Source organism: Misgurnus anguillicaudatus, chromosome 19 (genome assembly GCF_027580225.2).
Source record: "Misgurnus anguillicaudatus chromosome 19, ASM2758022v2, whole genome shotgun sequence".
Taxonomy (NCBI): domain Eukaryota; kingdom Metazoa; phylum Chordata; class Actinopteri; order Cypriniformes; family Cobitidae; genus Misgurnus; species Misgurnus anguillicaudatus.
In genome coordinates, this window is record NC_073355.2 from 50,300,932 (window position 1) to 50,318,856 (window position 17,925).

The 17,925-nt window shown below is 37.1% G+C and overlaps 2 protein-coding genes across 3 annotated transcripts in view; one reads left to right on the top strand and one right to left on the bottom strand.

Moving 5' to 3' along the window:
* LOC129422537 (uncharacterized) overlaps positions 1-17,925 on the top strand; it is a 681,876-nt gene that overhangs the window by 418,169 nt on the left and 245,782 nt on the right. The gene's annotated exons all lie outside the window — the stretch shown is intronic.
* On the bottom strand, positions 4,880-13,515 carry LOC129426410 (uncharacterized). Its single transcript, XM_073856586.1, has 3 exons — positions 13,373-13,515; positions 7,605-7,816; positions 4,880-7,357 (listed from the first exon to the last, which is right to left on the bottom strand). Exons 2-3 carry the CDS (start codon positions 7,690-7,692, stop codon positions 6,228-6,230), a joined length of 1,218 nt encoding a protein of 405 aa, XP_073712687.1. The 5' UTR covers positions 7,693-7,816; positions 13,373-13,515; the 3' UTR covers positions 4,880-6,227.

The window sequence follows — 17,925 nt, forward strand, 5'->3', positions numbered from 1 at the left end:
AATCCTTATATAAAATGATAAAGATAAAAAATGTAATTACTTGTAAATCCAGCTTGATTATATTTATTTTTTTAATTTTTTTATTATTTATAATATATTTATATTTATGTTCAAAATGTGTAAATATACATCTGCTTATATCTTACTCTGTATGTCAAGAGAATCTTAAGCACATGCACATTTGACAATAATGCAGTGATATGTAGACGTGCCTCCCATTAAAATGCTAAAGTGAGTATGCTCCTCAAAGAGACGACACAGTTTGTATAATATCAGAGTTTAATATCAGGTAAAGTTACCCTTTAGGTAAGATTTAGTTAGACAAAACTTCTGCCCATTCCCACTTAAGATTGTAATTTATTCCCCAATCTGTACACAAATTTGTGATCGCTTTAGTCTAATTTTAATGAAATGGTGGCATGCTTCGGCTCTGCGCTGTATTTAACGATGTTAATAAGCTCATTAAATTCATTCAGATTTACAAGATGTGTACATTAACCGATAGATGACATCTGTGTAGTTCATTAACATAAAAACTGTTTATATAATGTAATGCAGGAGCAATACAGACGCTTACTACTTGTAGTTTTATGTTCATTTGAATACAAAGTATTTTTTATTTAAAATATATTGTGGATGTGGCATTAGATGAAAGTATATTAAAGAAATTCAGTACACATGTAAAATGTACACAAATGTTATACCCTTGATTATTCTTGGGGTAATGCAGTAAAATTGTAGTATTCAAACATTTTGTGTGTATGAGAACATAATATAGTAAAAGAAAAACACAAAGTAGATACTTGAAAATCAAAAGCAACACTACTTAGTACTTAACAACTGCATTTTACAAGCATCGTCTTATTTAAATCACAAACATTTGAGATCTTAAGAAATCACTGTAATGAATTGGGTGTAAATGTGAACGATCAGTCTGGAATAATGAGATTTATCAACAGCTCTATTAACACTGATGTGACTGAAACTAAAACATTTCATGAAGAATGATTGGTCTGTTAACAGCTCTATTAACACTATTGAGTGTTTTTTTACTGTGAGGTTATTGGCACAAATGAAACAAACCTTTCAAGAAAAGCGACAAAATCCTGATTTCACTCTCAGTAAATACGAACTTAACATAAATGTCTACATTTTTTCTTTCCAGACAATCCAGAGCTATCATCTGTAGATCAAAGTGACACTTGTGTAGAGCAATGCGTCTGATGGAGAAACTACTTACAAAATGTGTTTTCATAAAAAATAATCTGTAAGTCTTTATCTTTACAGAAGAAAACCAAAATAAGAGCCTCATGCAAAGCATTCTGGGAACCTCGTCAACCTTTTTCTTTTTTTTTTCCTTCAGATTTTGGTTTCCAGAATGCTTTTCATGAGGCCCTTAGCCAAGCTCCACTCTGTAAAGACAAAGACTTGTTAATGGTGATTTAACGTTGAACAAACTGTTGCAAGTAAATAACAAATTTAAATCTACAGTAAGTTACTGGCAAACAGCAGACAATAATACTGTAATTTCTACAGACATTTTTAACAGTGTTAAAATAAGTAAATAAACATGTTTATCACTTTATTCACTTTTATTAGAACACAACTATTAATGCTAAGATAACAGTGTTCTGTGTGCCGAACAGATTCAAAGCATGTGACAATCATTTTAGTGGTCATACAGTTATAACTTTTATTACTGGGGTCATCATCACATGTAATCGATAATCAAGAAAAAAACATTTGTAAAATGATCTGCTGTAAATAGAAACAGTCATGAAATATCAGAATAAAAAAATAACACGGCATATGTTTTTAACTATTTGAAGAGGGTCTGGGATCATATAGACCCCCAAAAGACTATGAAACAAAAGCACAGTAACAAAGCAGTGCTTGACACATCAGAACTGTTTTCACAATCGAAACACATAACATCTCTTGTTGAATATTCAACATGTTAAAAATCCTGATATGTGGGGGAAACCTTGAGAACAAGCGAACATTTACACTGCAGTCATGTGAAACAAAATGATAACCAATCAGAAAGCGAGCTGAATAGACTATTGTAACTAGTTACTCGGAGGATGCCATGCAAAACAGGTCAACAAGCTTCAGCTAGTTCAAAACGCTTCTGCAAGAGTTCTTACTCGAACTAAGAAGTATGACCGCATAAGCCCAATTCTGGCATCTTTACACTGGCTACCAGTTAAATATCGTATACAATTTAAAATATTACTAATCACCTACAAAGCCTTAAATGGCCTAGCACCCTCATATCTTAGAGATTTATTATCAGAATACAATCCATCACGTGCATTGCGGTCACAAAATTCTGGCCTCTTAATTATCCCTAAAATATCAAAAGTGTCTAAAGGTGGCAGATCCTTTTCTACTTAGCCCCTAAGCTATGGAATGATTTACCAACCGACGTCCGAAAATCAGAGACAGTAGATAACTTTAAATCTAGACTTAAAACTTTTCTCTTTAACAAGGCTTTCAAATAGTTGTTTTAACAATGGTACTTATCTCCTAATAGCTAGCTTGTACAACCTTATAAATAAATAAATTAATGAATAAATTAAAACCTTTTTTTCCGTCAACACTCCAAAGCATGGTAAATCTCATTAATACTCTTTAGTAATATGCTGAAACTTTGAATTGGTTTTTGATTGAGTCTTAACTGCCAAATATGGCCGGCTTGCAATTTTGGCCTTTTCCCATGACCTTAAAATAATATGTCATACAGAACCGTTTGCCACTGTACGTTAGTATTAACGACGGCAGTGGGGCCTCTGGCCTTAGTCAAACGAGTTCTGTTTCCGTTTCTAAAATCATTAACTATATGTAATACACTTAACCAGCAATAGTTAGCCTGTCCGGAACCGAGCTGACTAAAACCACATTACTGTGTGACACTTGTTTTCTATGTGAACGGCCCCTACGCTAATAAGATTTTGTTTCTCTCTCCCTGTCTCGTCCTTGATCCCGAGGACGAGACAAACAGATCCAGTTCCGGTACATGTGAAAGTCGGCACACAACTGATCTACTAGCTGTTCTTCAACGTGATGTCCAGCTGATGCCTGACCAAAGACCACCGGCAGAACCCGCTTAATCTCCGCTTAATCTCCTTCCATTTCAATGTATATATATATATATATATATATATATATATATATATATATATATATATATATATATATATATATATATATATATATATATATATATATATATATATATATATATATATATATATATACAGTGGGGCAAAAAAGTATTTAGTCAGCTACCAATTGTTCAAGTTCTCACACTTAAAAAGATGAGAGAGGCCTGTAATTTTTGTCAAAGGCACACGTCAACTATGAGAGACAAAATGAGAAAAAAAATCCAGAAAACCACACTGTCCGATTCCCTCAAGAACCCATTTGCAAACTATGGTGAAAAATAAGTATTTGGTCAATAACAAAAGTTTATGTCAATACTTTGTTATATACCCTTTGTTGGCAATGACAGAGATCAAACGTTTTCTGTAAGTCTCCACAAGGTTTTTACACACTGTTGCTGGTAGTTTGGCCCATTCCTCCATGCAGATCTCCTCTAGAGCAGTGATGTTTTAGGGCTGTCGCTGGGCAACTCAGATTTTCAACTCCCTCCAAAGATTTTCTATGGGGTTGAGATCTGGAGACTGGCTAGGCCACTCCAGGACCTTGAAATTATTCTTACGAAACCACTCCTTCTTTGCCCGGGCGGTATGTTTGGGATCACTGCCATACTGAAAGACCCAGCCACGTTTCATCTTCAATGCCCTTGCTGACGAAAGGAGGTTTTGAGTCAAAATCTCACGATACATGGACCCATTCATTCTTTCCTTAACTCGGATCAGTCGTCCTGGTCCCCTTGCAGAAAAACAGCCCCAAAGCATGAGGTTTCCACCCCCCTGCTTCACAGTAGGTATGGAGTTCTTTGGATGCAACTCAGCATCTTTCTCCTCCAAACACAAAAAGTTGAGTTTCTACCAAAAAGTTATGTTTTGGTTTCATCTGACCATATGACATTCTCCCACTCTTCTTCTGGATCATCCAAATGCTCTCTAGCAAACTTCAGACGGGTCCGGACATGTACTGGCTTAAGCAGGTGGACACATCTGGCACTGCAGGAATTGAGTCCCTGGCTGCATAGTGTGTTACTGATGGTAGCCTTTGTTACTTTGGTCCCAGCTCTCTGCAGGTCATTCACTAGGTTCCCCCGTGTGGTTCTGGGATTTTTGCTCACCATTCTGGTGATAATTTTTAACCTACAGGATGAGATCTTGCGTGGAGCCTCAGATCGAGGGAGATTATCAGTGTTCTTGTATGTCTTACATTTTCTAATAATTGCTCCCACAGTTGATTTCTTCACACCAAGCTGCTTACCTATTGCAGATTCAGTCTTCCCAGCCTGGTGCAGATCTACAATTTTGTTTCTGGTGTCCTTTGACAGCTCTTTGGTCTTGGCCATAGTTGAGTTTGCATTCTGACTGTTTTAGGTTGTGGACAGGTGTCTTTTATACTGCTAACAAGTTCAAACAGGTGCCATTAATACAGGTAACAAGTAGGACAGAGGATCCTCTTAAAGAAAAAGTTACAGGTCTGTGAGAGAAAGAAATCTTGCTTTTTTGTTGTTGACCAGATACTTATTTTCCACCATAAATTGCAAGTGAATTCTTAAAAAATCAGACAATGTGATTTTCTGGATTTTTTTCCTCATTTTGTCTCTCATAGTTGAGGTGTGCCTGTGATGAAGATTGCAGGCCCCTCTCATCTTTTTGGGTGGGAGAACTTGCACAGTTGGTGGTTGACTAGATGCTTTTTTGCCCCACTGTATATATATATATATATATATATAACTCCCAAGGGTTTTTTTCCCCCTATGACTTTTTTTACTTCCCCGGCTAAAATTCCGGGGTTTTTTTCTCCTAGGGGGTTTTTCAACCCGGGGAGGCAGCCTTTTTGGGCTTAAATTCTATACGTTACATTAGTAATACGTTTGCTTATAATGTTGATTTATAGCCGTAGCAAATTTAACTGCTTGTGCTATCGTTTATTATGTTGTGCTATCTGTCGATTTTCTGTGCTCTTCACTGCATCTATTATGTAAAGCTGCTTTGATACAATTACCAAATTGTGAAAAGCGCTATATAAAATTGAATTGAATTGAATTGAATGAAAGACGAAACAATAACAGCTGCAGTTATGGTGCAGCAGAAACAGCCCAAAGTGAGGTGCAGTCCACAGTATTAATGACATTTCTTTATGACCGTTTTCCATCATGTTTGTTTACTGTGAAGTCATGTTTGACCACGAGAGACATCGCAAGACTTCTATGTTCAAACGGGTCCCTTTTAAAAAGCTCTGATTTGGTGCAGGTGCGATGCTACGTCATCCAATCTGTCAATCACCTATAGCTCAAACAGAACACAGTGACTCACTGGGACGTCACACCACATACTGGCAATCCACATACTATAGGAACAAAACTGGTAAATCCTATACACTATATTGCCAACGTTTTGGGACACCCCTCCAAATCATTGAATTCAGGTGTTTTCCAGTGAAAGGAACTCTTAATGCTTCATCATACCAAGACATTTTGGAAAATTTCATGCTCCAACTTTGGGGGAACAGTTTAGGGAAAGCCCTTTCCTGTTCCAACATGACTGTGCACCAGTGCACAAGCAAGGTCAATAAAGACATGAATGAGCGAGTTTGGTGTGGAGGAACTTGACTGGCCTGCACAGAGTCCTGTCAGCCATGTAAGGTGCAATCCAGCTCGTCGGGAGCAGCTGGGGTTAGGTCTCTTGCCCAAGGATACCTCGACACTTGGTCCGGTGGAGCTGGGGTTTGTTTACAACTTACATGAACCATTGAGCCACTGCAGGCCCCTAGCTTTAACAAACATGCCTTAATAAAAAAACGTACCTGTGTGCATTTTGAGACAAAACAAAGGGCGCTGATGTATTTTAAGATATGCAAGTGCAAGTTATTTTCTGTTTGGACAGCTCTTAAAAATGTTTTAGTCTAAGACAAGTCCAATCCCTGTCCGGGAAAGCGCCCCATAATGTTCTAGCAGCAAACTAGACCCGGTATACGCGATTTTGACGCCTCAAACGCGGCTGGTGTAAACTCACGGTAAGACTTTACATATCCACTTATGACCACTCGTGTGTATCTTCTGATTCATAATAAACTCATAACTGCACAGAAGAGTTGAATGTCTTTTCTTCATAATGTAAGCGCTGGTGATTTCTAAGACTTGATTTCCACATAAAACTCTTTCCACAATGAGGACATGCAAACGGTTTCTCTCCAGTGTGAATTCTCATGTGAGTATCAAGGTAACCTTTTGTTTTAATACTCTTTCCACACTGAGGACATGTGTAAAGTTTCTCTCCAGTGTGAAGTCTCACGTGAATCTCAAGGCTATCTTTTCTTCTGAAACTCTTTCCACACTGAGGACATGCAAACGGTTTCTCTCCAGTGTGAATTCTCATGTGAGTATCAAGGTAACCTTTTGTTTTAATACTCTTTCCACACTGAGGACATGTGTAAGGTTTCTCTCCAGTGTGAAGTCTCACGTGAATCTCAAGGCTATCTTTTCTTCTGAAACTCTTTCCACACTGAGGACATGTGTAAGGTTTCTCTCCAGTGTGAAGTCTCATGTGAATCTCAAGGTAATGTTTTGTTTTAATACTCTTTCCACACTGAGGACATATGTAAGGTTTCTTTCCAGTGTGAAGTCTCATGTGGATCTCAAGGTTACTTCTATCTCTGAAACCCTTTCCACACTGAAGACATGTGAACGGTTTCTTTCCAGTGTGAGTTATCATGTGTTTCTTAAGGTAACTTGTAGATGTAAAAGTCTTTACACACTTATGGCACGCATGTAGTTTCTCTTCACTGTGAATTTTCACATGTCTCGTAATGTCACTTGAAGATTTAAAACTCTTTCCACACTGTTGACATGTGTATGGTTTCACTCCAGTGTGAATTCTTATGTGTGTCTTAAGGCTAGATTTAACTGTGAAACTATTTCCACAAAGATGACACGTGTAAGGTTTCTCTCCAGTGTGAATTCTCAGGTGAGCATCAAGTTTACTTTTAAATCTGAAACTCTTTCCACACTGTTGACATGTGAAAGGTTTCTCCTCACTGTGAGTCCTCTTGTGATCTGCAGGGCGTTCATCTTCTCTGAAACTATTTTCACACTTTATGTCTTCTGTCTTCAGAGTTTCTTTCTGTGAAATATTATGGTTTATTTTTACAAACTGATGTTTCTCATCCACTTCAGCTTGACTCTCCTTTTTCACTTCTATCATATCTAAAATGAAGACAGTAAATAGTTAAAACTGATAAACCAGAGTGACAAAACATCACTAATCCACTGAAGGTTGCTTTGGATAAAACTCTTTAGCTGATGTTTCAATCTAATTCTATTGAATCTATTATAGATGCAGAAAGTCATCTGATGAATTTTAGTTTATTTTCCCCATTATGTTTCTCAATGACAATGTTTTTATGATTATATCTCAACCATCAATAATAAAGAATGATAAATAGCCACCAACCTATTTGTTCCTCAGTATCTTCATCCTTTATTCTGCATGGTTGTGGATCTGTCATCTTCTCAAGCTCCTCTTTCACCAGCATCAACATTATGTCATGAAGATTTCAGTTGTCACACATGGAGTGATTTCTCTGTGTGTTTGACTCCAGCATTTATTGGTGGATTATTGTAGGAGGAGCTTCACTGAAGGTCTCAATCACTTTATGGGTGTGGCTGGAGATTTTAGAGAGGCATTGTCAGTTAACAGTCATAGAGGTAGGGGTGTACTGAAATTTTGGCCGTCAAAAATTTTCAGTTGAAAATGGCATTATCGGTTTTGGGCTGAAAAAAACAGCCAAAAATGAATATTGCCCCCAATCCTTGAGCAAGCGCTTAGGTTTACCCCTCCTTCCAGAATGTTCCCTGTAGGTTATTTTTAGGTTTCATTTTATAACCTAAAGAGAACCTTCCCAGAACGTTCCCTGATAAAAACTTTTATAATGGATGGCCTTTACTAACTGTGCTCTCACCCTGCCACTGGCGAGAGCGTCAATGTAGCCGTAATTAGCCGGCCTCGAGCTCCGTCATGCAGCGGTGCGGCATATCATGTACGGTGTGAGCGCTGAGAAGAGTTTAAATCAGCTCAATTTTATGGTAATGAGCTATGACACGGTTCAGAGGCAACCAATCGGAAGGCGGAAACCTCCACTTAAGAGGATTTCAGAGAATGCATTCGAGCGTCAGAGCGTCCACTTCACCTTTTCTATAGCGTCGTTAGTAGAGCAGCCAGAGCTTTAATTGACGCTCTTGCTGGTGGCGGTGTGAAAGCATAGTAAGGCAACATGGTAAAGCTCCCAGGGAAGTGCAGTGAATGCCTGCTTTCCTGGCTAACCAGCAGGGAACGTTATGGAAACAAAATACAAATGTTTCCAGAACATTCTGGGAACCAGAAGTTGTTGCCTGGGAGAGCCCTCTTACATGCCAATCACATTGCTTGATCTGTTGTGTAGAGCAAACATTCACATAACCCTTCTGTGCACATCACTGCTTGCACGGATTTTGCCCAGGTATTTATCTGCCCCACAAGTGCACAGACAATGACAACATTTACATGCACCCTCATAATGTGATTATAATGTGATTTTGGCAAAACTGGGATTTTACTTTACCTCATGTGAACTAGGGCTGCAACGATTCGTCGACGTTGTCGACAAAAATCGATAATAGAAATAGTTGTCGCCAGACATGTTTTTTCCGACCGAGTGGCGTCTCTCTTCATTACAATGTCTGCCGAGAGTCGCACATGCGCATTAGCTTCTCTGCTCAGTGATAACATACAGAAATGGCAGCCTCCAACGCAGCAGCTGCGCGTACCAAAACATCCGAAGTTTGGGAGCATTTAAGCCTGGATACGGCGAATAAAAAGATTACCTGCATGGTTTGCAGAGCAGTCTTTGCGTTTCACGGCAGCACCTCGGTCATGCACGAACATTTAAAGAGAAAGCACGTCGGACAGTTGAATGAAACGGAGTTTGACTCGCCTTGGTAAGATGTAAATAACATGGAAGCCAATACGTTTTGTTTTGGATGTACATTGTACATTTTATAAGCGTATTTTCGCTAAAGGATTTAACGTTATGCCCGACTGTGCCTGACAAAAAGTTTAAATGAAATGCATGCAGTCTGAAGAAGAGAGCCACCATGGACCCCCTTCTGCAAAAGAAGCAGACGTGCACCCCACAACAGGCGAATGCCCTCACTGAGTATATATATACCTCTGTTTTTGTAATTTTTCAGAAATCTCGTTTTTTGGTTGTGCATTCAAATTAATATCAATTCAACTCAAGTTGGTTTTGATTTAAACCTTCAAAACTTAAAAAATACAGCATATATATATATATATATATATATATATATTAAAATAGCTGAAATACATAACTTCGTTTTGGTAAAATCATAGTAGCTGCAATTATTAAAAATGTAAAACTTGTTTTCATTGAATGTAAAAAAATGTCATTGAACTACCCCCTTCTTTCTTGTTTACTATCATTTTCCACAGAATTAAAGCAATCTCACGCTAAATTTTAGGAAAAAATTATAATTATTCGATTAGTCGGCGAATCGTTTCAATAGTCGGTGACTAGTCGACTATTAAAATAGTCGTTAGTTGCAGCCCTAATGTGAACGCAATACTTTGATAAAAAATAATGTGATCAAGCTTATAATCGCAGTAAGTATAATCGTATTAAAAGAGGTGGGATACGCCATTTTTAATTAGAGGTCGACTGATTTATCGGCCGGCCGATTAATTGGCCGATTTTTGGCATATTTTTAAAAATCGGCTTTGGACGATTTTGCTGCAAAATTAGGCTGATTAATAGGCAGGCGCATCTGCGGGCACCTAAGCGTTGTTGTAGAACTCATGACGCTGCCTCTTGCTGCAAGCATATCGCTCCCGTCCCGTGTGTGTGCAGCCGTGCCTTGTTCACAAACAGCTTTAGTAAACGATGGCGGGATCGCGCGAATTAAGCAGGCAGTACAACAGCGTGACGACGGGCTTATGTCTCGGAGTGCACTGTCCGTGCAAAGATTAGGCTCATTTCATGTGATTAATGAGTGATGATGATCTTTGTTTGCGTGACAGAGAGAGCAGAGCCGCGCGTGCACGCTTTCTGTCTTTAAACTGTCTCCCTGCTAGGGATGCTCATATCAGTTCATTTTCCCGACCGACAACCTCAGCTTCTAAACCGAACATTAACCGTTAACTTATAAGATTTTAATATGAAATTGTCATTGAGTAAAAATACAGTTGACGGTTGTCTGTGAACTAGTAAAAACAAAAGATTTAATTTGAACGTGCAAACAGCAGCGACAGATCAACAACAGAACCAGGATTCATACATTATCAGATATTCACGCAACATTACCTTATTAAAAAGCACGCGATCAGTCCAGAGGATTAATATCCAAAAAGGGCAGATTGTCTCCGTTTCATCTACCACAGTGGTCATTTCTAAAGCAGGATGCTTTTCAGAAAGTTTGCTTTTGCGTCGTCTTTCTCCGTTTTTGCAATAAGAGAGATGTTTATGGACAGGGTCAGAGGCCATCAGCGAACGTCTGTCCGGAATGTGCGCTAGACGGACCGCGTCATTTTGCGCGGACGCGCGCGTGTCTCCGTTCAGCTTCCAAACACGCATACAAATGATTTCTCATACAAATGATTACTTTATCAGACCGTCAGAGCAGCAATAATTTGTGTCACTGTCATTTACAGGACATTCACAAATTAAAGATAGAAAAAGTGGCGAAATGTCTGTCGGCTCATGACGACACGCACCATGTATTAACATTTTTTTTATTTTAACTGATAATGTTAATCGGTCAGAAATTCTTACCTTCAGTTAACGGTTAAACGGTCAATGTGAGAATCCCTACTCCCTGCTTTTATTACTCAAAACAAAACTGACTCGATGGCGAAAGGTCGGAAGACCAAATCATATCCACCGAGGAAAGTAATCATTTGTATGAGAAATCATTTGTATGCGTGTTTGGAAGCTGAACGGAGACGCGCGCGCGTCCGCGCAAAATGACGCGGTCCGTCTCGCGAGGAGGTTGTAAAACTCTTCAGAAAGACCAGTCCTCCAGAAAAACGCTATTGTGCGATATATTGCATAATCAGCCAAAGTCCGCATATTTATGCGGGGCTTCGCCACATTAATTACAGATTTCATCGCACAAAATATGCGGGGCTTGCATGATTTCATAATCCCCGCATTTTCGTAGCAAAAAGTCATATATTAGCAGAAAGTTGAAAAATGTTGCATTTACTTCCGCCGATCGGTATCGGCCGATAATGGCATTAAATGACTCGATCGGTGCTCGCTAAATCTGCCTATCTCGTAAACCGATCTTTCTGTTTACTTTTGTCATCAAAAGGATCCTGAATGCGGCTGCAATTAAAGACATTTTTTTACGTAGCGCAAGCATTTTTACAACCTGTTGCTCATGTGCAGTGTGCAGAATTGTATTTCTCTCTTTGCCTTTACAGAGATATGCGTATTTTCTATGAGGACGTGCTCCGGTAAACAGCGCGAGGCGTCTTCACATCCCCATCAAACAGCGTATACAACACATATCTATCACGGACAATTGCATCCTCATGCCAAAAGTTTCTTATTTGCATGCATCCCAAAGTTTTGAGCGTTTAAACTTTTATTTTCCTCACAGCTGCTTGTCTGCGTTCAGCCGCCGCCCACACACACAGCAGCCTGTCATCAGTGCACGTGAAGAGAGCGATCTCTCTCTCTCAAGTCTTAAAGCTGCAGTAACCTAATTCATCTCTCAATAAAATCACTTTCTGCTCTTGACTAAAGAATTTTTATACTTCATACGAATGCGTGTATATTTAATTAATACAGTAAAGTCTGTGAAGTGTTTTATTTTCAGTACTTTTAGGAGACATAAGCCTTTTTAAAGCCATATTAAATTTCTCTTTGCAGAATAAATATTCGTTGTGCTTATTTATTTGAGTCTCTATTAAAACAATAATATACCTAATTACTGCAAGTAATATAACAAAGGCAACATCCGTGGTATTATTTTATTTAGAAAGATTGTAACAGTTACAGTCATCAAAGAGCTTGCATATCAGCTTTAAAAAAATCGGTATTGGAATCGGTATCGGCCAATCACGAAGATTACAAATCGGTGATCGGTATCGGCTGCAAAAATCCTGATCGGACCATCCCTAATGGAAACGTTATGAAGTGACGTGAACATCATTGCAGCGTTTGCAAGTTTCCGCAGTTTTTGCAAGTTCCGCAATTTTTTTCCATCGCATAAATATCTTGCATATTCCATCGCATTTTTTAAGAAAACGTGCCGCAAAATCGAGGATTTTTGCCTGCAACAATCACAAAAAAAACTGTGCGTTTTTCTGGAAGGACTGGTGACTAATCATAAAATAAAAACTGCATGTAAACAGGAGTGAAGAGGTTAGCTCCAGTCATGGACATGGTAACATCTTACTGCGATAAAGGCCTTACTCTGATTATTAGAAATAATCACATTATTAGTGTTCATGTAAACATACTCAGTGAGAGACCCACCCTGCTGAAAAAAACAGCATCAAACCAGCATTGACCAGCATGGGAATTTTGCTGGTCTATGCTGGTGGTCACCAGCATACCAGCACCAAAACACAATGCTGGTCTCCTCCACAGGAATACGTCAGTCGCCAACTAAGCTAAGCTGCTGTCGAATCACAACACGCTAAACAAACTACACAATCAGAAAACATTTAAGTGCAAAAAATGTAAATATTCATCTGCTATCTTTAACTGTATCTCAAGATAATCAAACTGAAGTTGTTTTAGTTATGAAATGTGACATTCTGGATGTCAAAACTTGTTCTTACATCTGTGTGAACCCGAGAGGAACAGACATACAGTCAATGAAAGCCACCAAGTCATACAAATGTTCAGAAAATGTATTCTAGCAGGATCTATTGAAGCATGATTTGTTTCGTGTGTTTTAAACTTTAACGTTTCAAAATTTTACCAGAGATTTAAAGTAATGAAGTGCTTTTCCCCACTACTCAAGTAACTGTACTATATCCATGTGTATGAAATGTAGTGGATTTAAAAGTATGATGTTATAATATAGTAAAGTAAAAGAAAAACGTCATTTTAAAAGCAACAGTACAGTAACAGTTACTTTACACCTGCATTTTACAAGCCTCATCTTATTTAAATCACAAACATTTGTGTAGCCCCTATTCTCCAAACTTACATGAATCAGTCCGAAGTAATAACGAGTCACCTCCTCGCGGTAAAAATGCGTGCAGTACTTCTGATTGGAGGCAGGTTTCTCTATTTAAAATCCTCAAAGAAACGCGAAATTCACGTCTTTTCTCTTCATTCTTCTCCTTCTTCTCTTTTAACGGCGGTTGGCATCCAGTTTATAGGCGCATTACCGCCCCCTCTGCTCCGGAGCGTGGATCTGATAATAGGTCTACTCCCTTACTCATGGATTCCTTCTCGATTATACAAAACATTAATAAATAAAACCACATTAACCAAATACACACATACACAAATATTCGAATAATTTCCCACCAATACAACTAAATACATTTTATATCTCACTTTTGTCATGGTTTTTCAAAGCAAAATTTGACTGGATCACCCCGATCCAGATACACAATTCTGACTATTTGCTATGTTAAAAACCGCAGGTAGTTTAGTAAGTATGGTGTGTTTTAACTTGAAAAGACAATAAAACAACACAACTTTCCCTTGCTTTTTTATTTCAAATCAACAATCAGTCTATTCTTCTGGCTCACAAAAAACAAACAAATGCAGATTATACACAAACACATGCATTATACGTCATAAAGAGGCTAAAAGTCTTGTGGTTTAGATAGGTAGAGATGCCGGTTGTTAAAACTACATTTGACTGTTTGGTCTCTGATGATTGGGATCAATATACTATACAGTGCCAAAAACAGTTAAAACATTTTTTTGTCAAAATTAAATGTAATTTTTTTGTTTGCTATTGACTGAATAGGGGATTGTATGAACATTTTTCTTTCTTAACCTATACTGTAATGTTTAAATGGTAGCCCAGTGTTATACTTTAAATACTTTATCAATTTAAAGATATCCAAGGAAAGATAGTAAAGAAAGTAACAGCTAGCTGGCATCAGTTATTGTAAAATGCATATGCAAGATCATTTTTAACAGTAAAATCTCAATTTAACTTGCATGTTAAGTTATAAATTATAACAAGTAATACACGGGCATCATCTTGCAGTTTCTTCTTTCTTTTCTCACATCCTGATTTATGCTGTCTTTTCGGGCCATTTCAATAAAAGTTGCCTACTGGCTGTCAAACTTCGTCAGGTGCCCAGGCGATCAACCGACGGGAACCATCCAAGGCGAGGGGGGCATACTTTCTAGACTAGAGCAATTAAATGATCTCGTAACCCTTTTTTGTTACATATACATGGCTTAAAGGTGCCTTATAATATTTCTATAGGCTAATGAAATAATATCTTTTGTATGCTTCTATTTTGTACAAAGTATTTAGCTAGCTAGACCACGCAGACGAGATATGCGATGACTAATTTTGACCAGGCATTATTGCTAGGTACCAGTTGGGGTCCTAGGGGGCAGAATTGCAAGGGGGGGGGGGGGGGCAGAATTGGTCACTCATAATACAGGTGTCATGAGCAATTTTATTTTTTATTTAATTTTATTTATCCAGGAAAGTCTCATTGAGATACAATATCTCTTCTACCAGAGAGTCCTGGTCAAGATAGACAGCACAAAAACATGTACAATGTTCTATAAAAATAGATTTTTAATTCTTGAATGAAGAAGGCACATTACTTTCTTTTGAAAATATAATAACATTTATTTTGAAAATTTTGAAAAAATAATAACTTTTGTACAAAATATCAATTTTTTTTGGTGAATGTAAACAATTTGAACGTATCATAATAGCTATTCCAAAGAATTTTATTTGTTTGGTGCGAAACTCCTTCAGTGTAGAGCTAGATAACACGTGAACTCCCATCTCTTTTTTTTTTTGATGGTCATGATCTCATGGCAATGATTTCCAATAAACCCATTCGATCTTCTTTTATTTCAAGTTGTATTCTGGGAATTTTTACTGTGACAATGTATTACCAGTTTATTATTGTACACTGAAATAAATGATTCATTGAATTTAATCAATTTTTTAAGGTAAGTGGTTGCAATCAATTTATTTAAGCTACATTTAAACAAAAGTTTTATATTTTATTTTACTTTACTAATCACATTTTTGTTTAAATGTAGCTTAAATAAGTTGATTGCAACCACTTACCTTAAAAAAATTGATTAAATTCAATGAATCATTTTTTTCAGTGCGAGATCAATATATAAGGTTCCCAGTGTAGTTCCTAAAGCAAAGTAAATTCACTTTAAAATATTTAACGGTGTATACCCAATACCCTTCAGGTGAACTTTTAAGACTGAGATTTAATTTTGACCATAATATTTTTTTTGCCAAAGTGATATAGAGACAACTGACCATCTTTTTTGTTTTTTGTTTTCACTCAAATATTTTCTGGGAAAACATGTCCTTCTGGCTGGAAACCAAAATACAGTCACTGCCTGCTTTTTCTAGAGACCATATAATATTTGGAATGTTGTTAACTGACAGTAGAGCTGAATTTTTTGTTAACACTGTTAATTTTAGGTAAATTATTCACAAATGTAAATGTACCAAAATCAAACCCTACTTTTCTTTTAAAAAAGAATTTCTTGAAAATTCTACCTTCTGTCTTTTTATTATATGAAAAGCAAACAGGCTTGTAAATTTGCTGGACTGATAAAAGACATTGACATTCTAGAAAATTATTGACCACTTTTTGTTTCTGTATTACTTTTTATTTTTTATATATGTAATTTATTTTCTGAAATTTGTTCGCCTTGCTTTTTTATTTTTGTACCGTGTAACAAGTACGAGTGCCATGTATCAGTGTACATTTGTTCATAAATAAAAAAACGAAAAAAGAGCAAATCTGTCCCCCCTTACAATTCTGTCCCCCTAGGACCCCGACTGGTACCTAGCAATAATGCCTGGTCAAAATTTGTCATTGCGATATCTTGTTTGAGTTAGCGGTCTAGCAAGCGTACAACATTTTTTTTAAACAAAAGCTTGCAAAAATAATATAATAAAGTAATATTCATGTTGCAGACACGTCAGTAGTTTTGTGTCATCATCTGCTTTACAAAAAACAATACTTTTATTTTTTTAAGTTATTAACATACCTTACAAAATGTGTTTTTTTAATAGTAAAAGTGTAGTAATCACGGCTTATAAATGATAATATTAATGTATAATTAAATTATGTAGTAATCATGTTCTTTATAAGTAATTTAATAACTTTACACAGTACAAAAGTGGTACAATATATAATATCTAAATAACAAAATATCAAGCAATATGTAGATCTCACCACCTATAACCTCATTTATATACTACTATATGAAACATTTAAAAGACATCAATTGTAATGTTCTTCTAACTACATAAATCATAACGCGATTTTGTAGGAATTGTAATAAGGCGTTTAAAAAACTACCAATGAGGAGTTTTTTTCAGCCAATGGAATCACGCGGGGTCCTAAAGGGGCAGAATTGCCAGGAGGGAATGCTTACTCAGAGAAAGGATCATAGAGCTTTCGGACGCGGTCAGTGTGTTTCGAGCCTGATGTCTTCAGCCACGTGGAAATGCTTCGGTGTGCACTGAAATAATTAAAGCTTCTTCGATTATTTTATTGGTTTGTCAACGGAAGACAGGATTATTTAATACGCTAACCGTTAGCAGTGAGATAAAGTTGAAAATCTGACCCGGACTCACTGTTGTCTCTGGAGCAGGGATTCATTGTCCGGACAGCGTCATAAACATCTCCTGACTCATACAGTTGTGTACTTTGAGGTAATGTCCAGCAAGTTTAATACCATTATTATTCAATGTTTTTACACATGTATTATGAACCAGTGTATATGGAGATCGAGGACTAAAATCGGAAGTTGTGCGCTATTCAGACAACTTTAAAATTACCCGAGAACTGCATCTCTATTTATCACTTCTTATTTTAGTTCTTATTTACCTTTATATTTAGTAACGATAGGGGAGAGCGGTGTACAAACTAAGGCTTTTTGACTTTGGTCTATCATTAAAAAAATATTTGTTAGATTAATATTTTTTACACACAAATCTCTGCTCCAAATGAACACTTATGGGCGGCTTTCCAGACAGGGTTTAATTGTAGTCCCAGACTTAAATTGATATTTGAGTTGTCTTAACTGACAACAACCTGTACTGACATAAGTTTAAATACATCATTGTCATTGTTTTGTCTAAAATGGCGAATAGTTGTTGTAAAATATGTCTGTAAAAACAACTTAAATGGCCTAAAATAATGAAATCCTGGTCCTGCTGGATTCATCTAAACCCTGTCCTGGGACCTGTTTCAAAAAGGTGGTTAAGTGAAAACTGAGTTTGTTAACTCTGAAATGAGGGAAACTCAGGGTTTTCTGTTTCAGGGCGTTTTCACATCTGTAATTCAGTTCATTTGGTCCAGACCAAAAGCAAAAAATTATAAATTGTAACTTTTTTTAGCAGATTTGGTTCCATTTCACACCACACTGATTGCTCTGATCCGCACCAATTGAAACTAACCAAAATTCTGTCATGTGATAAGAACAACATCACTCATTGGCCACATGTATTTGAACGTATTTCCTAAACTGCTTCACGATTGGTCAGAATCAACGTGCGGGAAATTC